The sequence below is a fragment of the Myxine glutinosa genome, chromosome 3 (genome assembly GCF_964187855.1).
Source record: "Myxine glutinosa chromosome 3, kmMyxGlut1.1, whole genome shotgun sequence".
NCBI lineage: Eukaryota > Metazoa > Chordata > Myxini > Myxiniformes > Myxinidae > Myxine > Myxine glutinosa.
Genome location: NC_136263.1, coordinates 364,940 through 391,626, shown reverse-complemented (window position 1 = coordinate 391,626; position 26,687 = coordinate 364,940). Strand labels below are relative to the sequence as shown.

The 26,687-nt window shown below is 46.1% G+C and overlaps 1 protein-coding gene across 1 annotated transcript in view; it reads right to left on the bottom strand.

The window, feature by feature from the left end:
• The window catches only part of LOC137423816 (uncharacterized), a 107,007-nt gene that overhangs the window by 68,268 nt on the left and 12,052 nt on the right, over positions 1 to 26,687 (bottom strand). The window contains exon 2 of the mRNA XM_068111341.2: positions 4,074 to 4,526. Within this exon, the coding sequence (XP_067967442.2) occupies positions 4,074 to 4,526 (453 nt within the window). The remainder of the gene's footprint in view (positions 1 to 4,073; positions 4,527 to 26,687) is intronic.

Sequence of the window (26,687 nt, the reverse complement as noted above, 5' to 3'; positions counted from 1 at the left end):
AGCCTATGTTACCCCCCAGGCAAAGTTGTATTTGTATTTGTACCCCGAGTAAAGTATATAAGTGTTTCTAGCTGGAGTACCCAGCGTTGCTCAAGCGAAAAAGAATGAATATGAATGATCGTTTTTTAAAGGCCATTTTTCCCCGCTAGAGCGGGGGTTAGCCTTGCGGGCCCCATGAGAATCATGGTTCCCTATTTGAGGCAATGTTTTTATGGCCGGATGCCCTTCCTGACACCAACCCTTGGTCGCCTCTTACGATGCGCAGGGATACGGTGCACCTATTCTAAGCCGGGGTACACACCGTGATCATTCATCCCAGCAAGCTGGTACTCAATTTGCCGACCTCGGAAGGATGACAGGCTGAGTCAACCCCCCTGGCGTTAATTCAGCGATCGACCAGGATTCAAACCCAGGATCCTAGGATCCCAAGCCGGCACCCTAACCGCTAAGCCAACACCAGGCTCAAGTGAAAAAGAAACATAACATATTTGAAAAGAGGGCAAATTTCATGGAAAAGCAATTACATCCAAATCAGAATCAATCACAAATGTCAAATCATCATTTTACCTTTTTGTTGAATATACGCTGCTGAATGTGCTGTTCATCACGTTTCTGAGTTAAGTATGATGACGTTCAGGAAGAAGAAGAAGCTTTACTACCAACTTCGTACACTTCTGGAATTGTTTGATTTATTTGTGTTCAAGTGTTTGTGAATTGTTTTGTATTTTTTTTTTTTTTTTTTTGTATACAGAATCGAGGCTCGTGAAAGAACTAACATTTATCACAAAAAGAAATCAGAGACAAACAAACAATGTATATAAAAAGGGGAGCGGTAGACACGATGGGGAGAGAAGGGGAAGCACATAAACACAACATTTGAGAGCAGGGACATCGGGAATGTGTGGGAGGGAGAGGGATTGGGGGAAGGCGGCGTGGGAATGGGGGGGGGGGGGGGAGGGGGTGGGAGAAGTATAAACACAGTACACCAAGGACTTCCAGGAAAGAAGTTGGGATTTCAAAAAAGTGGATTTTGGGTGAAATTAGCAGGGGTAGAAAAGATCAAGGTTTTGGATGGGGGAAGATAAGAGATGGTGGTGAACAGCTGTTTTAAAGACCTGGAGGGAGGAGTGGGATTGAAGAGAGTGAGGGAGTTTGTTCCAGAGGCGGGAGAAAAGAGGAATGAAAGAGTGAAGGTGAGCAGAGAGTCTTGATTTTGGCAGTTTAACCATAAGAGGGATGCAGGCAGATCTTGTGCGACCTGTAGGAATATTTGGGGGACAGAGGCCAGAGAGAGCTGGAGGAGCAAGGCCGGAGAGGAGTCGGTAGAAGACAGAAAGACCACCAACCTGCCTGCGGTGAGTAAGTGAAAGGCCCTCGGAGGTAGCTTCATGCCGGAGATTCCAATGATTCTGAACGCTTTGGTTTCAACAGCGTGAAGACGAGCTAGGTGTGAGGCAGGAGCACCAGCCCAGAGGGGGGAACAGTATTCCATTGAGCTGCGGATGAAATCCTTATATGTGGTGAGGAGCTCAGGTGTGCCAAGGAAGGACTTTGCATGACGGAGGATGCCCAGTCGGCGACTGGCTTTGGAGGCCAGGAAAGATCATGGCAGATAGTGAGACCCAAAAGCTTGAGTGACAGAACTTCTTGGAGAGGATTATTCAGAAAGTGGATGGGAGGGTTGTCCAGTCGGCCTTTTGTCTTTTCGAAGAGACATCGTAAGAGTGTGAGATTTGTCAGGATTGAAAGATATGTTCCACTTGTTTGCCCAGTCTGTGATTTTGTCCAGGTCTGCAGAGAGTGAGGAGGCTGCAGACTGCCGATCTGAGGGATGAGGAATGGAGCGGCAGAGAGTGGAGTCATCAGCAAAGAGATAGAGAGGATTTTCAAGAGAGTTGGAGAGATCATTGATGAAGACCAGAAAAAGCACAGGGCCCAGAACACTGCCTTGGGGAACTCCAGCCTGAACAGGAAGAGGAGATGACAGAAACCCATTCAGGGCCACACTTTGACTACGACTAGAGAGGAAGTCCGCCAGCCATGCGTGGAGATTTCCATGGATACCAAAGGAGGAGAATTTGGTGAGCAGAGTGGGGTGCCAGACGGTATCGAAGGCACGTGATATAATAATAATAATAATAATAATAATAATAAAGGAGTCTTATATAGCCCCATCAAGCAGAGTAAACGACCCTCATGGTGCTTTATATTATCATGCGAACGCACACACACCGCACACACATACACAAACACACACACACACAGACACACCGTCACTCTTGCCCTATTCCTCTCCCTCCCCATTTAAAACCCACAGATGTGTACTCCCCCTCCTCCTCCCCTCCCTCCCACGCACATGTACACAGACATACTCTCGATCTCTGTCCCACCTCAAGCCAAAGGGAAAATAGGACTTAGACTTTGAAAGACTTGTGAAACAGATAGGTTTTGAGGGAGGTTTTAAATGCAGGAAGAGAGTCAACATGTCGAACAGAGAAAGGCAAGTCATTCCAGAGCAGAGGTGCAGCAAAGGAAAATGATTTCTCGCCAAACGACTTGGTGCTGGTGCGCGGCAGCTCAAAGGTCATAGAGTCGTCGCTTGAACGAAGCCGTCGCCGAGGTTCATAGAGAGTGAGCAAATCGGAGAGATAGTGAGGTCCCGCTCCACACAATGATTTATAACATAGTGTGCAAATTTTGTATTGCACACGAGCAGAGACAGGCAGCCAGTGTAAAGATTCAAGAGGCGGAGTAACATGGTCAGACTTCTTCGCCTTACAGACAAGACGAGCGGCAGAGTTTTGAACTTTTTGTAACTTATCCAAGAGAAACTGAGGGCAGCCAGCATACAAAGAATTACAATAGTCTAGCCTTGAGAGGACAAGGGCACAGACCAGAGTTAGAGCAGCTTGAGGAGTAAGAAAGTGGTGAATGGATGCGATCTTTCGTAGCTGAAAGTATGCTGATTTGCAAGTTTGAAGTACTTGCTTGGAAAATGTCATGTTACAGTCGAAAACCACACCAAGGTTCTTGGCCGACGAAACAAAGTTTACATCGGTTTCACCAACATGAATAGTGGTAGGAAGTGAACATTGTAGAGGACATCTGTGCGATCTTACAATCATAGACTCTGTTTTAGCATCGTTCAGCTGAAGTTTGTTTTGGGTCATCCACGCCTTCACGTCGGCAATACAGCCTTCTAACACTTCAACAGTGGGCACGATTTGTTGAATCGTGCTTCCTTTGTACAGCTGATTGTCGTCCGCAAAGGCGTGGTGATCAACTGAATGTCTGGCAACAAGATCAAATAGAGGCTGAGTGTACAAAAGAAAGAGGATAGGTCCCAGGACTGAGTCCTGGGGAACGCCAAAGGAAAGCGGAGAAGGGGCTGATTTCTGGCCATTGACAACAACTGTTTGCACTCTATCAGTAAGATAGGACATCAGCCAAGAAAGGGGAGTACCAGTTGTACCAAATGTGATTTCAAGACGACGAATTAAGACACTATGGTCAATCGTGTCAAAGGCGGCAGACAAGTCCAAAAGAGCAAGAACGGAAACCTTACCACAGTCAAGAGAGGTCAGAAGATCATTGGTTATTCTTAGGAGAGCGGTCTCGGTGCTCTGGCCTGGTCTATATGCCGACTGGCGAGAATTGAAAAGATTATTTGAAACTAGATGGTCATTCATCTGTGATAGCACAATTCTTTCTGTGATCTTTGACAGGAAAGACAGGTTGGAGATAGGACGGTAATTTTTCATGCCGTTAAGGTCAAGGGTGGGCTGTTTAAGAAGTGGTTTAACAAGAGCTTGCTTAAAGAGAGGCGGAAATGAACCCGTAGTCAGAGAATCATTGATAACTGCAGTAATAAATGGGAGGAGGGTGTCCAAACACTCAATAAACAAATCGGTGGGAAGGGGGTCGAGATCACATGTTTTTGTGTTTGACTTGAGGATTGTACATTTGACAATTTCCTCAGTAACAGGATATGCAAATTGAAATATTTTCTCCTTGAAATTGTGTATATATATATATATATATATATATATATATATATATATATCGATATGTACCTGCATGCCGAGCTCTGGAGTTTCCGATCTTTCTTCTCCGGAACTGTCCTCTTCTGGCTCCACTTTTCCTCTTGTCAAATTATTTTCATTCACATTCTTCTCCTGTTCTTCTATTTGCTCTTCAGCCCATGTGACCTTTTCATGTTGTTCTAACATCTGTTTCTTGTTTTTGCTCTGATGTTCTGTGTCCTGCAGTCTCTCTTTATCATTGTAACTGCGGATTACACTGTTTGCTCTCTCTACCCTCTCTACCCTCTCTTCCCTCACGATGTCCATTATTTTCATGACCTTTGCATCCATCCCTTTTGCACGGTCTCTTTTTGACGCTTCTGACAATACCACCAGCCTTTCCTCTGTCTCCGTCGCAGCTTCCATTGCTGTCTTCCCTGCTCCCATGTCCTCTTGCTGTCGATTGCAGTCAAACTTTTCTTCCTCCTTCAATCTCGTCTCTTCCTGTAGGAGGTTTAAGGAGTCGGGGAGGGGAAGGAAGAAGACAAATTGGTGATGTTCACAGGATGTGTCTTGATATCCTTTGGCTTCTTAACATGAAGCTATGCTATACTACCTTATATCATACTGTACTATACTATACCATACTATACTATACTATATCGTACTATACTATACCATATTGTACCATACTAAACTATAATATACCAAACTAGACAATACCATACAAAATCATACGATACCATACTATACCGCATTATATTGTACCGTACTTTACTAAACCTAACTATACAATACCATAACATATCATACCATACCTATACCATACTATATACTATACTTTCCTTACGGCTTCATTAATGACGCCTTTTTAACGGACCCTCACATCTGTCTACACTCCTTATTATCTTAAACGTAAAGAAAATTTTTGGCTTGGGAAAGTTGGCGCAAGTGTTTCATGAAATGGCTGCCAGCCCTGATGTTCGACTGGAGCTGATTTGGGTAAGAATTTATGATTTGGCCGATCTCACGGACTCTTCATGAAAGACACCATGGCGGCTAATGCATTTGGACGGGAAAGCCGAGGGATGGCACACTTTTTGATGCAACTGTGAAGCAGAATGAAAGTGAAAATGAGCCACTTGAAGATGCACTTGGTCAGTGTACCCCGGATGTGGCCGCTCACCCTCTCGTGTCACATTTTAACTATTTCGCTGCCCTTGCCTTTACAAGGAATTAAGTGCGCACCCGAACTCTCTTTCGTACATCCATCCCTTTTTGACCATTCCATTTCCCTTCCCTCCATCCTCTTGCGCCCCGCCTGATAGGGACAGTGGTTGCAGCGAGTTGCAGTAACTCTCGCTGATCCATATAGTGTGTCCGATGTGTTGTGCTGTCAAGCAAAACGTTTTTATAATAAGTTACATTTTCAGTTGTAAATTGCCCAGCAATATAGGGTGTTCCAAAGAGACCTGGACAACCTTGTTGTTAATATATTTAGAACCACAAATGACACAACGATACCCTTTGTTTTTTACGATAAAGAAACTCTTAGTTTTCTATATTTTCAGGTCTGATGGTTTAATATAAAAAATGGCGACTCCACAGGAGAAAGACCAGTGCGTCGAATGGTTCATCAAGACGAGATCCAACACGCAAGTTCAGCGTAATTTCCATACAAAGTTTGGATAGAATCCGCCATCGTGTGAATCATTTCAACAAAGTCCCAGGAAATCAATCTGACGCGCATCCAGAGAAATGGGACGACCAACCACAACTATACACAGGATTTTATATAAAAGACTGAAGCTTTAGGGTTACAAGGTGCAGATTCTTCAGCCAGTCAAACCAAATGACGGACCCAAATGGAAGGTGCTTGCCTTGGAAATGCTAAGTCACACAGAGGATAACAAAGATTACTTGAAAAGGTCATGTTCACGAAGCTTGCTTTCATGAATCGGGGAAGGTCAACGGGCAAAATGTGAGTATCTGGGGCTCTGAAAACCCCCATGTGCTCATTAAACACTTACGCGACGGCCCAAAGGTCAATGTGTGGTGTAGCCTTCTCCATGACTGTTATGTATTGCATGGGATTAAACCGGAAGGTGGATATAAAAAGAGGCGGGGCATACGGCTTGGCAGAGGAAGCTGGGCTTACGCAGGGGACTTGTGGTTTTCCCGGCTGCGCAATAAACGACCGATGGTGCACTCAAACTGTCTTCCCAGCCTGATACATTACATAGCGACGGGGATCGGATTCTGGTGAGCGCGTGCAAAGCAAGCTGAGCTATTGCAGTTAGCCGTTGGCCTACCAACTCGTTACTTCACGGCATACGCTACTTGAGCACCATCACCATGTCCTACGGCCGGATTGACGAGTTCAACCCGCGCGAAGGAAGCTGGGAGGTGTACATTGAGCGTCTGCACTATTACTACCAAGCTGACGGCATCGAGGATGATGCCAGGAAGAAAGCAATCCTGATGTCGGTATGCGGCAGCGAGACGTTTACTATTCTGAAGGATGGCCGTGAAATTCGTTGACATCAGGACCACATAACCTACCGTCACTGTGAGTCGATAGAGCCTGCAGCATCGTCATAGTCAGGAGAACAGTTCGACCCACCACTGCCGGAGATCGTCGTGGCCGCTCCAGCCGGCTTGGATGCCCCGAAAACCTCTGCGAACGCTACACCCTTCGTGGAGACCAAAGGAATCACCTCGGACTCTGTATCCACTGGTTCACCGCGACCCAAAGGGATCACCTCGGACTCTGTATCCACTGGTTCACCGCGACCCAAAGGGATCACCTCGGACTCTGTATCCACTGGTACACCGTGACCCAAAGGGATCACCTCGGACTCTGTATCCACTGGTCCACCGCGACCCAAAGGGATCACCTCGGACTCTGTATCCACTGGTACACCGCGACCCAAAGGGATCACCTCGGACTCTGTATCCACTGGTCCACCGCGACCCAAAGGGATCACCTCGGACTCTGTATCCACTGGTCCACCGCGACCCAAAGGGATCACCTCGGACTCTGTATCCACTGGTACACCGCGACGCTCAATGCGTGAGAGAAAAGCAGCCGACCGGTTGAATCTTTGAAGATGTTTTTTTTTTCACGGTGACACATGTTCTATTTTCACGTATTTTCATTATTCTCATAATCGTTTGCACACATATTTTCACATGTTTTGGAAATGTTGCTTTTGAAATGTCAATTCTTGAAATCTAGCACGTATTGCTCTTGGTAATTTTGGACTTAAAGGGGAGGATGTCATGTATGAAGTGCAAATAATCACCGTTGTATCCCTACACCGTGACCGCATGGTATCCCTACACCGTGACCGCATTGTATCACTACGCGCGAGCTCGGATGGCGCTGAGGTGAATCGGGCCTGTATCGGCAGAGTGAATAAACGTGTACGACAATTGATCGTAGTTTGTCGAGATACTTTACAAGCCCCCACACCTTTCGGTGAGACCGAGGGGTGAGTCCATCGGCACTCTGACGGGTCGTCGTGATTTCGCGCCCTTTTCCTCATTGAGAGGTGTGTTTCTTCACGATAGTTTCGCTCGTGTTGGTGTATGCCAAGTAGTGCTTTTCCCTTTTTCCCCCATACTTGTACAGAAAGCTGTACCTCCTCCCCCTCCACCCTCCCCAAATACATCTCGGCTTAGGTCAAGGATTTTCCGATCGTCGTAATGTCGGCACGTTCCCGCTACGCGGCCTGTGAGGGCTCGACGCGGAAACATGGCGTGGTTTGCGTTCCCCCGAACGAGGTCACCGTGGAAGACATCGTGATTGCGGTGGGTAACATAATGGGGCTTGAGAAAATCCGTGCAGCTTCACGGATGAACAAACGTGTGGTTATATTCGTGGCTGAAGAGCAGCTCGTACATGAAATTGTGGCGACCGGTTTGTCTACCGAGAATGGACATTTTGTCCTGGTCTCCCCACTGGACACCCCAGCCGTGAAAGTCTTGATATCAAATTGTCCCCCATTCCTGAAAAGCGATTTAATTTTAAAAGAGCTTTCTCGGTATGGTACAGTGGTGTCGGAGATCACGATGTTATCTCTGGGGTGTCGGAGATCACGATGTTATCTCTGGGGTGTCGGAGATCACGATGTTATCTCTGGGGTGTCGGAGATCACGATGTTATCTCTGGGGTGTCGGAGATCACGATGTTATCTCTGGGGTGTCGGAGATCACGATGTTATCTCTGGGGTGTCGGAGATCACGATGTTATCTCTGGGGTGTCGGATATCACGATGTTATCTCTGGGGTGTCGGAGATCACGATGTTATCTCTGGGGTGTCGGAGATCACGATGTTATCTCTGGGGTTTCGGAGATCACGATGTTATCTCTGGGGTGTCGGAGATCACGATGTTATCTCTGGGGTGTCGGAGATCACGATGTTATCTCTGGGGTGTCGGAGATCACGATGTTATCTCTGGGGTGTCGGAGATCACGATGTTATTTCAGGGGTGTCGGAGATCACGATGTTATCTCTGGGGTGTCGGAGATCACGATGTTATCTCAGGGGTGTCGGAGATCACGATGTTATCTCTGGGGTGTCGGAGATCATGATGTTATCTCTGGGGTGTTGGATATCACGATGTTATCTCTGAGGTCTCACAACGAGCAGGCTAAACACATAATGTCCTTCCGGCGGCAGGTATACATTTTGTTTCCTGCATCCAATGTGGACAAGGTGCTCAACGCGGTATTTACGTTTTGTGTGGATAATCACGAGTACCAGGTATATGCGTCCATGGAAACGTTAAAATGTTTCGGCTGTGGGAATTTTGTCCATCTAAAGCGGTTTTGTCCGCAAATTGCCCCCGTGGTGTCCAAGCAGACAACACCCCCTGATACTGTCACAGAAAACGTACCATCGACATCGTAAACCTCCGGAAATGATAACGTTTGGGATGGTTTTACACTCGTCTCCTCTTTGAGAAATAGGAAAACACCTCGGGATGTCCCTCCACACCGCAAGGAACAGAAGGTGGTGTTAGACTCCGATGCATTGGACTCAGTTCCACCTGATAAAACATCGATGAGTAATCGATATGAGGTATTGCTAAATGTGAATGCAGATCCTCTGCCTGCTGCCGATATGGACCCTCAACTTAATGTGGAGATGTTGCATGTGCTCCCTCCAGCCCAGGTTGGAGTGCAAACTACGTCAAATCCTTGTACGGATCGAGACTACAAGTCGGGTTGAGACTCGACGAGGGGGCAAAAAGAGCAAATTTCGACCCCTCAGTGTTCCAACGCACATGATGGTGACCTTTCAATTCAAATAGTCGTTGTGCCGGCCAATTTAGAAAACGTACCTGAGCACAATGATTGACCCGATGAAGAACCTCAAATTGTGCAACAGGTTGCAGAATCGCCCCTCCCTCCACCCCCCCTTTCCCACATTACCCTGGGTTCTGATGGAACCTCTCCCTCAACCTGTTCCTACAGAAACAGGGCAGGATGACACCTGCACACCACAGAGTATTCTGGTGTCTCAAGAGCCAGGGGTTCCAGATAGTGCTTCTGACATGTCTGACAAGGAATCCTATGACATTGAAGAATTCCCCACATACAGTGATTCCAACGTTTTACCATCGCAAATACTCAAGTTTTTGAACCAGACTTTTAGAAAAACATATATTGAAATAAAAGATCATTTTTCTCATCTACATGGGTTTATTGAAACGGCAAGGTGTATTATTCGCCGACCCAGTGACCACAATTTCACGGAACCCCAATGCAGTAGGCTTAAGAAACACATTGTTAAGGCAAAAAACGAACTAAAAGGATGATACGCATATTTCCCTTTCCTCACCTCTTTTACATCTCGATGACTATCTTTGGTAGCCTCAATATAAATAGTGGTGCGAGCCAGTCTCGGATGCTCCAAGTGGTCAACCGTGTAAGGCAACAGAAACTAGATGTGGCTTCCTTACAAGAAACCCACTCTACTCCATCGTCTCACGCTATATGGAATCGAATGATGAAAAAGGCCGGCTACTTTAGCGATTCAACCTCTCGTACAGCAGGAGTTGCCTTTCTAATTAATCCCCATTTTTGCCCTCTCCAACTCTCATTTTAGGAAATAATCCCAGGTCACTTAGCTTCACTGGAATTTGTTGATGGAGACATTAGTTTTACTTTAATAAATGGCTATGTCCCTTCAAAGGGCACAGACCGATGATCCTTCTATGACAGGTTGTTAGACACAGACCTTTGTTACGGATTCGTGACTTTCGTTATTGTGGTTTTCACTCACTGGACATGTTTCTGATATTATGTATTATTATTAGTTTCACAAGGTTTATTATTCACGAACGGTTATCAAAAGTTAAAAAGGATAACTGTAAGTGAAACAGGAAACCGAAGGAGAAGACAATGAGGTGAGGAGAAAGGAGCAGCGCGTGCAAAGTCGGGGAAGACGGTGACGTCAGCGCTCCGTAACGAGACAGGTCTACCGACAGCCGCGAGGGGATTTTGAGTTCCTGGAAGGGACATCCGGCGATACGAATATTCGCTGGAGTGGAGAAATCTGCGTAGACCCCTTGTGTTTTATACCTCTCCCCCCCCCCCCCCCTTCCCACGCCTCCTCCCCCAAAGCCCTCTCCCTCCCACACATCTCCCTGCTCTCAAATGTTGTGGTTGTGTGCTTCCCCTTCTCTCCCCATCGTGTCTTCCGCTCCCTCTTTTTGTATATTTTGTTTGTCTGGTTGATTTGTTTGTGAAATAAATGTTAGCTCTTTCACGAGCCTCGATTCAGTATACAGATTTGGGGCGCTGAGATTCCGACAAATCCTTGCCTCGTCGCATCGGCTCAAGCCAGAGCCGTCGGCCATCTTGAACCCCGTGCTTCAGACCTGTGAAGGTTTGCTTCGTGTCGTCTTCTCCCCAACATACTACCGTCTGTCGGGGATGAGTGGGTGAGACCGCTTCGTCTCCAATTACGTTGCGGTTTGCTGAGGGAGCGGTGGAGGTGCGCCTCTGGAGGGCGCCGTTGTACAGTTTGGCGGGAAGAGCACCCTTGCCCACTGTACATGCTTCGGATATCGGCGGGAGAGCGAGATTCGGGCTTCGACCGGATTTCGTTCCATCGACTGCTGGAGCGAATCCCATTCGCCTTGGGAAAAGTCATAGAGACATTGAGGAGTGTCCGTTTTTTTGTTTGTTTTGTTTTTGTTTTGTTTTTGTATACTGAATCGAGGCTCATGAAAGAGCTGACATTTACTTCACAAACAAATCAACCAGCCAAACAAAATATATAAAAAGAGGGAGTGGAAGCCAAGAGAAGGGGAAGCACACAAACACTTGAGGGCACACAACATTTAATAGCAGGGAGATGTGTGGGAGGGAGAGGGCTTGGGGAGAGGGGGGTGGCAGAAGTATCAAACACAAGGACACCAAGGACTTCCAGGACAGAAGTTGGTATTTCAAAAAAGTGGAATTGGGGTGAAATTAGCGGGGATAGAAAAGATCAATGTTTTGGATGGGGGAAGATACCGTTCATTTGCTGGCAGAGCCGTGAGTCACTTGACTTTATATAAGATATATATGGAGTGCACTCTGAATGGCCATTTACTGTACCGTATTACCTGGGTGTGATTTATAATACAAGTTTGTTCATTTATAATCATTGGTGTGGTTTCACGATTGATTTTCATCACAGGGTAATATATTTTTTCTGCCGGGGTTCCTCTCGGGGTTCGGAGGTTTACCGAGACCAGGAGATCGGTGAGGACCCTGTAACAGAAATTTGGGGCTTGTCCAATTGAAACTCGTGGGCTCGAAATTGGGTCTTCGTCCAGGATATAAAATTCCTTAAATATCGTCCGGGATAGAATTCCGGAGCATTCCCAAATTTTCCAATTTTTGAAACTTTTCAACATTCCCAAATTTTTCAAAAAACAAACAATTTTTTTTTGTTTTTTTTTGGAGATTTCTTGTGTGAAGGTTAACAGGTGTTAACGGATAGTCACCATGGAGTTTGACGCAGAGAAGTTTACAGCGACCCCTAGTCAGGCACAGTTCCAAGCGTTACTAAAATCGGAACTCTTGATATTGGGCAAACGTTTTAGCTTGGAGGTCCGATCTAAAATGAAGAAAACAGAGATGCAGACAATGGTGATATAATCTATGGTGGAACTAGGAACATGGAGAGAGGGAGCCTTGGATTGGTTACCAGAAGAACAAGAAAGTGTGGAGCTCCAAAAAACGGAGATGCAATTGAAGAGCCAGGAAAGGTTAGCAGAGAAAAAAACAGAGGAAAGGAGAGTGGAAAGAGAACTCCAGGAAAGGTTAAAAGTACAGGAAAGAGAACTCCAGGAAAGGTTAGAAGAGAAAAAAGCCGAGGAAAGGAGAGCTGCAAGAGAACTCGAAGCAGAGGAGAGAAGAGCCGAAAGGGAGTTAAAGGACCGTGAATTGGCGCGTCAGCAGGAAATTAAAGTCAAGGAGCTGGAGTTAATGAGAGAACGGGGAGAGGTACCACCCATGCCGACTGGTTCGACAACTAGTCAAAACACCTGGGATGTTGGCAGACATGTGAGGCTGGTTCCACCCTTCAATGAAAAGGAGGTAGCCACGTTTTTTTTACACTTTGAGAAAGTGGCTCAAATGCTAAAATGGTCGGAGGAGTCCTGGACCATATTAGTACAAAGTGTTCTGGTGGGTAAAGCTCAAGATATTTATTCGGCTTTACCGATTGAGCAATGTGCAGATTATGAGATTGTGAAGAAAACCATTCTCAAAGCCTATGAATTGGTCCCTGAAGCCTACCGGCAAAAATTCCGGAACGCCAGGAAGAGGGAGAATGAGACCCATGTGGAGTTTGCCAGAATGAAAGAAACCATGTTTGATCGGTGGTGCGATTCAAAAGGAGTTGGGAAAGACTTCGAACTATTGCGACAATTGATCCTGGTGGAGGAATTCCAACAGTGCGTCCATGGGGACATTAAAGTACATCTGGAAGAAAGGAAAGTACCAAAGTTGTATGAGGCAGCAACCATGGCAGATGACTATGCCTTAACCCACAGGATGAGGTTCCATAAACCTAACATCCCACCTAGAGTTCGCACGGAGAGTTATGATACATCTGGTGCAGAGAACGAAGATTCAGGGGGGCGGCCTCGAGAGGAAAATGAGGACCACTCTGATACCACGACTTCTAGAAATCAGAAGACTGCGGTTCCAAGACAGACCTATCGTCTGGGGGGCTCGAGGCAGACTGCCGCCCCCATGCCTTGGCAGACCACAAGGTTCTCCTCCGGGCCTACTTGCACTTTTTGCCATAAACCTGGACACTGGATGTCCAACTGTTATGCTCTGGGAAAGGAAAATCAGGAGCGGAGTTCGACTAGTACGACTCCAAATGCGATGGCCATTGTGAGAAATCGCCCTCAAAAGGGTTACCAACCATTTATTTCCGAGGGGTTTGTGTCACTGGATGGAGCCTCGACTAACCGCAAACCGGTTAGGATTTTGAGGGACACAGGAGCACATCAGTCTTTGATGCTTGAGGGCACTTTGCCAGTGTCAGAGGAGACGGCAACTGGTGATAGTGTTCGTTTACAGGGGATTGGTGGCTGTGTTAGAGCTCCACTTCAAGTCATCCAGTTGGAGTCTGATTGGGTGTCAGGACCGGTCACCGTAGGTTTACAAGCCACTCTTCCTGTAGAGGGAGTATCTGTGGTTATCGGGAATGATTTGGCCAGTGGTCAAGTTTATGGTAACCCGAGGGTTGGTAAAGAGCCCAAGAGGGAAAATAACACCACACCAGTTAGGGATGGCGACAAAAGTACCAAGTTATTTGTAGGGGGACTGAACTTCAAAACAAAAGAAGACGTTCTGACCTCTGTCTTCAACAAATATGGACCGCTAGTGGAAGTGCGGTTGGTAAAAGACAGGGAAACGCAACAGTCAAGAGGTTTCGGCTTTGTCACGTTTGCAAGCACAAAGGACGCCAAAGAGGCAGAGAAGAATTGGAATGACAAGGATTTGGAGGGTCGGACCACAACAGTAGGGAAGGCATTTCATAGGCGTCGAGAGGTCTACAGAAGAGGACAAAGTGGCGGTAGTTTTGGTGGTGGCCGCAGCCGATATTACTATGGGGGCTCCCAGAGTTACGGCAGCTCCCGAAGGAATGAGTATCAGGGTAGCGGCCGAGAAGGAGACCGCTATTCACCTGACTACCGTGACAAGCGGTCCAACCGGGATTATTACGAAAGTTAGAAAGAGTTGAAGCATTGAATGCTGCGGAGCAGCCGAGCCAAAATTCCTGCATGGATTGACCGTGAACGCCACGTTTCTAAAGGCGTCCATGTAGTGAACTTTCCTACACGGATTAACCGTGAACGCCACGTTCCTAAAGGCGTCCATGTCGTGAACTTTCCTGCACGGACTAACCGTGAACTCCACGTTCCTAAAGGCGTCCATGTAGTGAATACTTCCAGGCCTCACCACCCAACCACCATGGAACCTGGTTTTCATCCCGGCCTCCTGGAAAAAGTGCTATTGATTTGCTGGATTTTGGATCTTTGATCAACCCCTTAACCTTCATTCACAAGAAACTGACAGTAAAAGTCAGAGGGTAATGAGATGGAGTTTGGCTTTGCAGGAGTCCAACGGGAAATTGAACATGTAAAGGGCAGGGACAATGTCGTTGCTGATGCTTTGTCCAGAGTGAATTAACTTTGGAAATCTCTGTGGGTTGGGTGAAATTTTGTTGCTTTATTTTTGAGATGTTGATAATTGTTGCCCAGGGGAATTGATGATTTGGATTGTGAATTTACTTTTGTTTTTTAAAAAAAGTTTGCATGCAAAGAAAGTTTTCGCTGTGTTCAAACTTTATTTCTTGAGGGGGGGAGTTTTTTTTTTTTTTTTTTTTTGTATACAAGATCGAGGCTCGTCAAAGAGCGAACATTTATCACACAGAAAGACAAACCGACAAACCGACACATAACCGACAAACCGACACATAAAACACAGAACATCGGGAGCGGTAGACAAGATGGGGAGAGAGGGGGAAGGACACAAACACAACATTTGTGAGCAGGAACCGAGAGACATGGAGACATCGAGAGATCTGTGGGAGGGAGAGGGCTTTGGTGGGGAGGCATGGGAAAGGGGGTGGGAGAGGCATAAAACATATGGACACTGCCAGGACTACCAGGAAAGAAGTTGGAATTACAAACAAGGTGGATCTGGGGTGGATTAGTGGGGGTAGAAAAGATCAAGGTTTTGGATGGGGGAAGATAAGAGATGGTGGTGAACAGCTGTTTTAAAGACCTGGAGGGAGGAGTGGGATTGAAGGGAGTGTGGGAGTTTGTTCCAGAGGCGGGAAAAAAGAGGAATGAAGGAGTGAAGGTGAGCAGAGAGCCGAGATTTCGGCAGTTTAACCATCAGAGGCTTGCTGGCAGATCTTGTGCGACCTGTAGGAATATTTGGGGGACAGAGCACAGAGAGAGCTGGGCGAGCAAGGCCGGAGAGGAGTCAGTAGAAGACAGAAAGACCACCTACCTGCCTGCGGTGAGTGAGTGAAAGGCCCTCAGAGATAGCTTCATCGCGGGAGATTCCAATGATTCTGAAAGCTTTGGTTTCAACAGCGTGAAGCCGAGCTAGGTGTGAGGCAGGAGCACCAGCCCATAGGGGAGAACAGTATTCCATTGAGCTGCGGATGAAAGCCTTGTATGTGGTGAGGAGCTCAGGTGTGCCTAGGAAGGACTTCGCACGACGGAGGATGCCCAGTCGGCGACTGGCTTTGCAGGCCAGCTTGGAAATGTGGTTTTCCCAAGAAAGATCATGGCAGATAGTGAGACCCAAAAGGTTGAGCGACAGAACTTCTTGGAGAGGATTGTTGAGAAAGTAGATGGGAGGGTTGTCCAGTCGATCTTTTCGGAGAGACATAGTAAGAGTGTGAGATTTGTCAGGATTGAAAGACATGTTCCACTTGTTTGACCAGTCTGTGATTTTGTCCAGGTCTTCAGAGAGTGAGGAGGCTGCAGACTGCCGATCTGAGGGAAGAGGAATGGAGCGGCAGAGTTACGGAGTGTTATGGATTCGTGACTTTCGTTATTGTGGTTTTCACCCACTGGACATGTTTCTGATATTATGTATTATTATTAGTTTCACAAGGTTTATTATTCATGAACGGTTATCAAAAGTTAAAAAGGATAACTGTAAGTGAAACAGGAAACCGAAGGAGAAGACAATGAGGTGAGGAGAAAGGAGCAGCGCGCGCAAAGTCGGGGAAGACGGTGACGTCAGCGCTCCGTAACGAGCCAGGTCTACCGACAGCCGTGAGGGGATTTTGAGTTCCTGGAAGGGACATCCGGTGATACGAATATTTGCTGGAGTGGAGAAATCTGGGTAGACAGATTTTGGGCGCTGAGATTCCGACGAATCCTTGCCTCGTCGCATCGGCTCAAGCCAGAGCCGTCGGCCATCTTGAACCCCGTGCTTCTGACCTGTGAAGGTTTGCTTCGTGTCGTCTTCTCCCCAACATCCTACCGGCTGTCGGGGATGAGTGGGTGAGACCGCTTTGTCTCCAATGACGTTGCGGTTGGCTGAGGGAGCGGTGGAGGTGCGCCTCTGGAGGGCACCGTTGTACAGTTTGGCGGGAAGAGCACCCTTGCCCACTGTACACGCTTCGGATATCGGCAGGAGAGCGAGATTCGGGCTTCGACCGGATTTCGTTCCATCGACCGCTGGAGCGAATCCCATTCGCCTTAGGAAAAGTCATCGAGACATTGAGGAGTGTCCATTCATTTACTGGCAGAGCCGTGAGTCACTTGACTTTATATAAGATATATATGGAGTGCACTCTGAATGGCCATTTACTGTACCGTATTACCTGGGTGTGATTTATAATACAGGTTTGTTCATTTATAATCATTGGTGTGGTTTCACGATTATTTTCAACACAGGGTAATATATTTTTTCTGCCGGGGTTCCTCTTGGGGTTTGGAGGTTTTTTATTTTTTTTATTTTTATTTTTTTGGATACTGAATCGAGGCTCGTGAAAGAGCTAACATTTACTTCACAAACAAATCAACCAGACAAACAAAATATATAAAAAGAGGGAGCGGAAAACAAGATGGGGAGAGAAGGGGAAGCATACAAACACAACATTTGAGAGCAGGGAGATGTGTGGAAGGGAGAGGGCTTGGGGGGAGGAGGCGTGGGAAGGGGGGGGGGGGTTTACCCAGACCAGGAGATCGGGGAGGACCCCGTAACATCTTCTATGACTAACCCTAACCCGAAGAACGACTCCACATGATGCAGTTAGACTTGCAGAAATGCATTATTAATAGGTGGTGATTTTAATTGCACCCTGCAACCTGAGTGCGATCAGAATGGCGCAGAACCTCACCCCGGATCTGCCAGACTGTTATCTAAAATAATAAGAGATTTTGGTTTTCAAGATATCTGACGGATACAAAATCCAGGCACCCATCAATTTACCTGGTGTAAGGTTGCTAATAATCAAGTGGCCCTCGCCAGGCTTGGTAGATTTTATTTAAATTTGCCATTTACCAACCTCTCCCCCACCACTGAAATTTCCCCGTCTGGTTTCTCTGACCTTCACCTCATTACCATGAGTTGCCGTGTAGGGTTATCTCCAAATCACCACTCTTTTTGGAAACTGAACATTTCCATTATTAGATAACCCCTCCATCAGGAATGCCTTTGAGAGGGTGTGGTCCAATCTGAGAGGCTCCAAATCCAATTTTAAGGACTAGCGATTATGGTGGTCCAAATTAGAAGTTTCTGTCAGCAGTTTTGTTTTAGAAACACACAGGACCTCATAGAACGCAGAATGGAAGTGGAGCTGGAGAAGGAGATTCTCCAGATTCAAACAAATAAAAAAAGCCATCCTACCCCCCAAAAGAAACTAAGACTATGTGAGAAGAAGTCTCTTCTTAATAATATAATTTCTAATCAAATCCGAGGAGCGCTAAAAAGACTACGCTTTCAGCACCTCTACCTCCTGGATTCTCTGACCCAGTTTTTCTTTGATTTTGAAACAAAATTTCCTCATTCCCAAATTACTGCTTTGAAACGTCCTGATAATTCAATCACGACCAACCCTGTAGAAATTAAGAAAGATGCAAGACTCTTCTTCTCTACACTTTACCAGGCAACAGATGTCGATGCAGAACTTGTTCCGAACTTGTTTGATGGTGTCGGTACACTATCTCCAAATCAAAGAACGGATCTGGAGTCACCGCTCACGCTTGAGGAACTTTCTGTTGCCCTTAAAAGCCTGGACAGAGGGAAATCACCTGGCCTGGATGGTCTGCCAGTGGAGTTCTTCGAGAAATTTTGGGACTTGATTGGACCTCATTTGCTTCTGGTTTTCCTGGAGAGCATGAATAAAGGTGAACTTCCACTGAGCTGCAGGAGAGCTGTGCTTACTTTGCTTCCTAAAAAAGGAAATTTATTGCTCATATCACAGTGGAGGCCAGTGTCTTTATTAGTCCCCTACCGGTGTACACCGGAGCGGACTGTAGGTTTGCACTCTGTCCCTCCGTCTGTCAGTCTGTCCGTCTGTCAGTTCGTCATGCAAAGAACAGCTTTCCGGACTTTTTTTCCTAAACTCTTAATGCTAATGATTTCAAACTTGGTACATGGTTTCGTCATGAATCATGATACGTTACAGATCAAGTTCGAACGTCACGACATTTCGATCATTTTTGACAAAGTTATGGCACTTTGAACTTTGGTAATTTCCCCAACAGTTTTCCGGACCACAGACTGCCGGTAGGGGACATGTATTGCAGCGCAATACTCAGAATGCTTGTTGGGTATGGACTATAAAATTTTCTCAAAAGGCTTTTGCCTTGCGTCTCTCACCCCTACTAGGAGACGTTATACACATGGACCAGACTTATTGTGTTCCTGGTCGCAATATTCAGGATAATATCTCTGTTGTCCGAGATGTCATTGAAATCTGTGAGACTAATTATGAAAGTTGTGGCTTGATCCTCCTCGACCAGGAGAAAGCTTTTGACTGTGTTTCTCATACATATCTTTTTGAAGTGCTAAAATGTTTTGGTTTTGGACCTCTCTTTCTATCCTATCCCATGTACAATTATGTTATTCAAACATATCGGCTATCTTAAAGATAAACAATGAACTTGTACCCCCCTTTTGTGTTGGGAGAGGGGTAAGGCAGGGCTGCCCTCTGTCAGGAATTTATCCCTTGAGCCCCTCTTAAATACCTTTCGGAAGTCCTTGTCTGGTGTTACTTTTCGAACCCACCCCTTAAAAGGCATTGCTTATGCAGATGACATCTGTGTCTGTATCAGACAGTCAGAAGACGTTGATTTGATGAGTGCATTGGATCTCTTCAGCAGGGCATCATCGGCCAAGATAAATTGGACAAAAACAGAAGCGCTGTGGCTTCAACCCTCTACCTACCCCCTACCTGCCCCCATATTTCCTCTCCCCCCCCCTCTCCCTGCCAATCTTTCGTCGAGAAGAGATGGGGTTAAGTTCCAGGGGTGTTCCTTGGCCCTGGGAATTTTGTGAGTCATAACTGGGAAGGCTTGTTGGCACACATTGAAGTACTGTTACTGAAATGGAAGAACTTGCTCTGCCAACTGTCCTACCGAGGTAGGGTACTTGTCATCAACTGTCTGGTCATCACTAAGTTATGGTACAAGGTTCTTTCCCTGCAGCTGCCCAAAACTCTGGTGGAGGACATACAAAAATCCATCACCCATTTCTTCTGGTCCGGAAAGCATTCGCTGAGACCAGAGATTCTAAACTTACCAACTGCAGAGGGTGACCAAGGGCTGGTCAATGTCGAGTGCCGCATCGTGGCTTTCACCCTACAAACAACAGGACGCTTCTTGTTTGAACCATGTTTGGCCTGGAGACGGCTTACCAGCTGCATCTTACGTCAAGCGGGGAAGTTGGACCTTGAACAGGAGCTGTTCCTGATGGATTCGACCAAGATAGACCTATTGATGTTACCTGCCTTTCACCAAAGCCTACTGAATGTGTGGCAAGCCTTTACCTGTCTCCGCGACCCCTCGACTTATGTTCGATCGATGTTCTTCAACGAACCATTATTTCACAACTCTGTATTTGGTGAGTGGGTGAATGAAAGCACCTTAATTCAAAAGGTTATAAATGCCTCAATAACAAAAGTGTGTCATTTGAGAAACGCCACCAATGACAGGTGGATCAGTGCTACCGCTCCAGCTTCGACGGTTGGCATTAGATCGTGTCGCAGAGTTGACAGCTTTTTGAAAATGGTGCTTCGCATGTACTGTGTCTCAAACGGCTGGGCAAGCAACCATCCCGTACCCACCCTTGAATCTTCTCCACCCTTCCCCAATTTTTGTCTATCTGGTTCTCTTAGTTTGGAACCGATTAGGTTTGGCCGCTCTCTATCCTTTTCTGGGAGCAATCGAAAGACCCTGTATGTGCAATGCTTAAAAATACTTTTTCCTTCGTTGTCCTCCCTTGTACCATGTAGATGGCCTGCAGTCATGCCGAATACCCCTCCCCTTTACCCTATTTGCAGGTGGTACTATGAACAGCCTGTGCCGAAACGTGTTGGGGATCTTCAATGGAGAATTGCGCATTGGATCCTACCTACAAATTCCCTAATTCACCGCTTCTCACAAGCGATAAGTGAGCAATGTCGATTTTGTGGACAAACTGAAACCTTGCCCCATGCGTATGTACGCTGTGACCAGTTAACTCCTTTATTTGTATTCTTTAAAATGTTACTTGCACGGTTTTCCTTTGTTTTTGATTTTCCTGCCTTTATTTTTGGCCCGAATGGGCGGTTCAATTCCCCAACAACAATTTTAATTCATTTTTCTTGCGCAAGCCAAGTTGGTGATTATACAAGACCAGGGAATGAAAGATACGGAATGATTCGTATCGTACAGATGTTTTGGAAATGTTTAAAGCTCTGTGTTTCAAGAGTGAAGCTGGAATTTTGTTGTTGTTCTGAGGTACAACTCTGAGAAGGAGTGGTGTGTGAGAGATGCATTTTGAAAAATAGCTGAGGGTCAGTTAGTATTTACTATGTAGTTGTTTTCCTTAATACTTGCTTGTTTATTTGCTGATAATTTGTTTATTAGTCCCCTACCGGTGTACACTGGAGGGGACTATAGGTTTGCACTCCGTCCCTCCGTCTGTCAGTCTGTCAGTCTGTCAGTCTGTCAGTCTGTCAGTCCGTCAGTCCGTCAGTCCGTCACGCAAAGAAGTTTTCCGGACTTTTTTTTTTCTAAACTCTTAATGCTATTGATTTCAAAATTTGGTACATGGTTTCCTCATGATAAGTTACAGATCAAGTTCGAACTTTACGATGTTTCGATCATTTTTGACAAAGTTATGGCACTTTGAACTTTGGTAATTTCCCCAATAGTTTTCCGGACGACAGACTGTCGGTAGGGGACATGTATTGCAGTGCAATACTCAGAATGCTTGTTAGTCCCCCTACCGGTGTACACCGGCGGGGACTATAGGTTTGCACGCCGTCCCTCCGTCCGTCAGTCTGTCAGTCCGTCACGCAAAGAACAGTTTTCTGGACTTTTTTTCTAAACGCTTAATGCTAAAGATTTCAAACTTGGCACATGGTTTCCTCATGATAAGTTACAGATCAAGTTCGAACTTCACGACGTTTCGATCATTTTGGACAAAGTTATGGCACTTTGAACTTTTGGAATTCTGATAATTCTGATGATCTTTAACTCAGTGCCATTTTAAGTTTTAATTTCCTTTAAAAACCAATTTCTCTGCAATAATTGGACCGATTGAGATCAAATTTTCACCATAGGAGGGACTCGGTCTGTAGAATATTTTAATGGTAATTATGACGTCACAGGTCACGTGGTTCGGTCGCCATATTGTTTTTCGTGAAAGCACGAAAACCCCTTTTTCTCTGCAACGGCTGAACAGATCGAGGCCAAACTTTGCAGGCAGAATCGCATACCCATGACGAACAAAAAAGTCAGCGAGCATGACGTCATGCATCACATGGTTTCAGAGTTATGACGTTTTAAAGCATGAACCTTTAAAACCGAGCTCCTCCCTCATTTTTGATCCAATCGAGGGGAAACTTCACAGATCTATTCATCATATCAGTCCACTAAAATGTCATTTTGGAAATTGCGATAGGGCACGTGGTTTGGCAGATATCGTTAATTAAACGAAAATATTAAAAACAAGTACAGATACATTCAAAGTACATCGCCCCCATGCCAAATAATTAAATATCCCACAGCGCGGCATTGACGGGGCGCCTCTGGTGCCCGGCAATACCGCAATGCAGCTCATAGAGGCTGCATTGGGAGGGAGAGGTGTACACTAATTGATTGATTAATTGTATAATTTAATATCAACAAAAGATTATCACAAAATATATTCTTAATCAATTTGCTTATAGCATAACTAAACCACTAGTGCTTCATCCGAAGATGTATCTTTTAGAAATGTAATTAAATAAGTCATTAATAAAAAAATAAATAATTAATTTTTGTATACTGAATCGAGGCTCGTGAAAGAGCTAACATTTATTTCACAAACAAATCAAACAGACAAACAAAATATATAAAAAGAGGGAGCGGAAGACAAGGTGGGGAGAGAAGGGGAAGCACACAAACACAACATTTGAGAGCAGGGAGATGTGTGGGAGGGAGAGGGCTTGGGGGGAGGAGGCGTGTGAAGGGGGCGGGGGGTGGGGGGTGGGCGAAGTATAAAACACAAGGACACCAAGGACTTCCAGGACAGAAGTTGGTACTTCAAAAAAGTGGATTTGGGGTTAAATTAGCAGGGGTAGAAAAGATCAAGGTTTTGGATGGGGGAAGATAAGAGATGGTGGTGAACAGCTGTTTTAAAGACCTGGAGGGTGGAGTGGGATTGAAGAGAGTGAGGGAGTTTGTTCCAGAGATGGGAGAAAAGATTAATGAAGGAGTGAAGGTGAGCAGAGAGTCTTGATTTTGGCAGTTTAACCATAAGAGGGTTGCAGGCAGATCTTGTGCGACCTGTAGGAATATTTGGGGGACAGAGCCCAGAGAGAGCTGGGGTGGGGGCAAGGCCAGAGAGGAGTTCGGTAGAAGACGGAAAGACCACAAACCTGCCTGCGGTGAGTGAGTGAAAGGCCCTTGGAGTTAGCTTCATCGCGGGAGAATCCAATGATTCTGAACGCTTTGGTTTCAACAGTGTGAAGACGAGCTAGGTATGAGGCAGGAGCACCAGCCCAGAGGGGAGAGCAGTATTCCATTGAGCTGCGGATGAAAGCCTTGTATGTGGTGAGGAGCTCAGGTGTGCCAAGGAAGGACTTCGCACGACAGAGGATGCCCAGTCGGCGACTGGCTTTGGAGGCCAGATTTGAAATGTGGTTTTCCCAGGACAGATCATGGCAGATAGTGAGACCCAAAAGCTTGAGTTACAGAACTTCTTGGAGAGGATTATTCAGAAAGTGGATGGGAGGGTTGTCCAGTCGGTCTTTTTGGAGAGACATCGTAAGAGTGTGAGATTTGTCAGGATTGAAAGACATGTTCCACTTGTTTGCCCAGTCTGTGATTTTGTCCAGGTCTGCAGAGAGTGAGGAGGCTGCAGACTGCCGATCTGAGGGATGAGGAATGGAGCGACAGAGAGTGGAGTCATCAGCAAAGAGATAGAGAGGATCTTCAAGAGAGTCAGAGAGATAATTGATGAAGACCAGAAAAAGCACAGGGCCCAGAACACTGCCTTGGGGAACTGCAGCTTGAACAGGAAGAGGAGATGAGAGAAACCCATTCAGGGCCACACGTTGACCGACTAGAGAGGAAGTCCGCCAGCCATGCGTGGAGATTTCCATGGATACCAAAGGAGGAGAGTTTGGTGAGCAGAGCGGGGTGCCAGACCGTATCGAAGGCACGTGATATGTCAAGGGAGACAACTCTAATTTCCTGTTTGGCACTGAGGACCTCCATCCATTGTTGAGAAAGCAGAAGCAGCATGTCCAGAGTAGAGTGACCAGGTCTGAAACCAAATTGATGATCAGAGATCAAGCCATTGGCGAAGAGGAAAGATTTAATATCTGAAACAATGATGGATTCCATGACTTTGCTGATAATTGGGAGAAGGCTGATTGGTCTGTAGTTGCTAGGATCTGTTTTTGCACCTTTTTTGTGCAAAGCGGTGATGTTGGCTGATTTCCAAGCAGATGGCAGATGACTTTGAGAAAAAGAGAGGGTGAAGAGAACAGAGAGAGGGAGTGAAAGAGCGGAAGAACGCTATTTTAGGTTCCGTGGGCTGATGCCATCAGGTCCAGTTGCAGAATCAGAGTCGAGGGTTGACAGAAACTTTTCCACCTTGTCAGGAGGAAAGGACACATAGTCCAGGAGCAGCTGGGTACGACTGGGTACGGTGGGTACAGAGAGGGATGGGTTTGGGACACAGGATTTGGAGGCAAACACAGAGTTGAGGCATTCAGCTTTTTCACGTGCGGAGTCAGCCGTGTGGCCATTTGAGGTGAGGGAGGGGATGGAGTGGGAACAAACACCAGAAACAGATTTGACCAGACACCACCAGGATTTGGAAGAGGGAGACAGATAAGAGAGTTTGGTCTTGAGAACGGAGAAATATTGTTTCCTGGCTCTCCTGAGGGTGGACGCACCCTTGGTTCGGGCTTTGTAAAATGAAGTGAGATTTCATTAATCAATTAATTGATGAATCAATAAATAATTAATCAATTAATCAATAAATAATTAATCGATTAAATGATTAATCAATAAATCAAAAATATCCTTGATAGCCACATCACTTGGTCACTGTCATGTCCAAATATTAGCTTCCCAGCTCAAAAGGTGCCTGAGATATTGGCCAAATGAGAAAGAAAATAAATAAATGATTAATAGTGAAAATAGATAAATAATAATCATTAAAAAATGAAATTATTAATCAATTCGGTCATAGAACACATAAAGCACCACCATTTCATCAGAATCTGTCACTTAAAAAAAAAATTATTTTGCCATTAATCGAATAATTAAGTAATTAATCCACCGTTTGCCCTTCACGTGACTCATGGTGGTTCCTCTCGGCTCTTCCCCCGTTGGTATTTTTGTGCACATAAGATTGTTCACGGTTCTGTTTAAATATTATTTAAATATGTATAACCTTTCCCCTTCAGTGTTTTACTCAGTGGTATTTTACAACACGCTGTTTTTCTTCCTATTTAAAAGGCTTTTCTCAATTTCCTCTCCAACTCATTCCACCTCAAAAAAAAGAAATTCAATATCTTATACGTCTCCCTCACTACTTGGTCTAAATTCACATTCATTCCATCCCTCCTCCATCATTCTGAACCGGATTGCTAACTTGAAAATCACAACAAACCCAATTTGTTTTCAATGTTCGTCTTTCATTAATCATCCACTTTCTAAACTCCCCTCTTGCCCCTCCCATCCAAATCCCTCCCCTTGCACCTACACTCCTAAACTCCCCCCTTGCCCCGCCACTCTTAAACTCCCCCCCTGCCCCTCCACTCCTGAACTCCCCCCTTGCCCTTCCTCTCCTGAACTCCCCCCTTGCCCTTCCCCTCCTAAACTCCCCCCTCACTCCTCCCCTTCAAAACTCCCCCCCAACCCCTCCCATTCAAATCTCCCCCCATACCATTCCTCTCCAATTCTCCCTCCTCCCCCCTCCTCCTCAAAGCTGCCTCCTCCCCACTTCGTCTCCCTTCTATCTCATACCTCCACCCCCCCCAACCTTCTTCTTTCCTCTGCCCCCCAAACAACCCCTCACTGTGCCTCATCCCTTCACCTTCAAACCTTTCATCCTCCTCATCCTTCCCTTTCTTGGAACTCTTCTGCAATCGCTGACACACAAACAACTGCTCTCCCTACCTCCCCCTCTCATCCTTCATCTTACCCTACTCCTCCCCTCCCCTGTCCTGTACCTGATGCTCCCCCTCTCTCTTCATTAACGGTATGGACCTCAAACATCCGGGGCCTTCGCTCAAACCTGACTGATCTCTCCATACAGGTTGCTTCTGACAATCCAGACTTGATCTGCTTAACAGAGACTTTCCTCCTTCAAGATGTCTCTGATTCCTTAATATCTCTTCCTGGTTACTCCCTCCTCCGGTATGATAGACCTGAGCCTCGGCCTGGTGGTGGGGTGGCTATCTTTATCAAAAACTCTCTTCCTCACTCTCCTTGCACTGCCCTCTCTCCTCCTCACCCTCAGGAGTACCTCTGGCTACGGCTTCCTCTCCGCTCCCACCTTTTGTTCATATGTGTTCTGTACCGTCCCCCAAACAGTGATGACTCCATCTACATTTCACTGTCTGACAACATGGACCAACTTCTATCCACTCATCCCAACTCTCTCTTCCTCATATGTGGTGACTTCAATTGTCATCATGCCACCTGGTTGGGTGTGGGTTCCTCTCTCACCAGTCATGGCACCTCAGCAAAGGACTTCTGTGACTCACTGGGATTGACACAATCTGTCAATTTCCCGACCCGGATCTCAGCCAATGGAGTATCTTCTCTTCTAGATTTGGTTATGACTAACTTCCCTGCTAATGTCTGCTGCTCTTCTTCTGCTCCAATCGGTTCTTCTGATCATGTGCTTGTCAAAGTGGACATCTCTCTGGCCATTCTCAGAGAGCCTCCTCAGCGTCG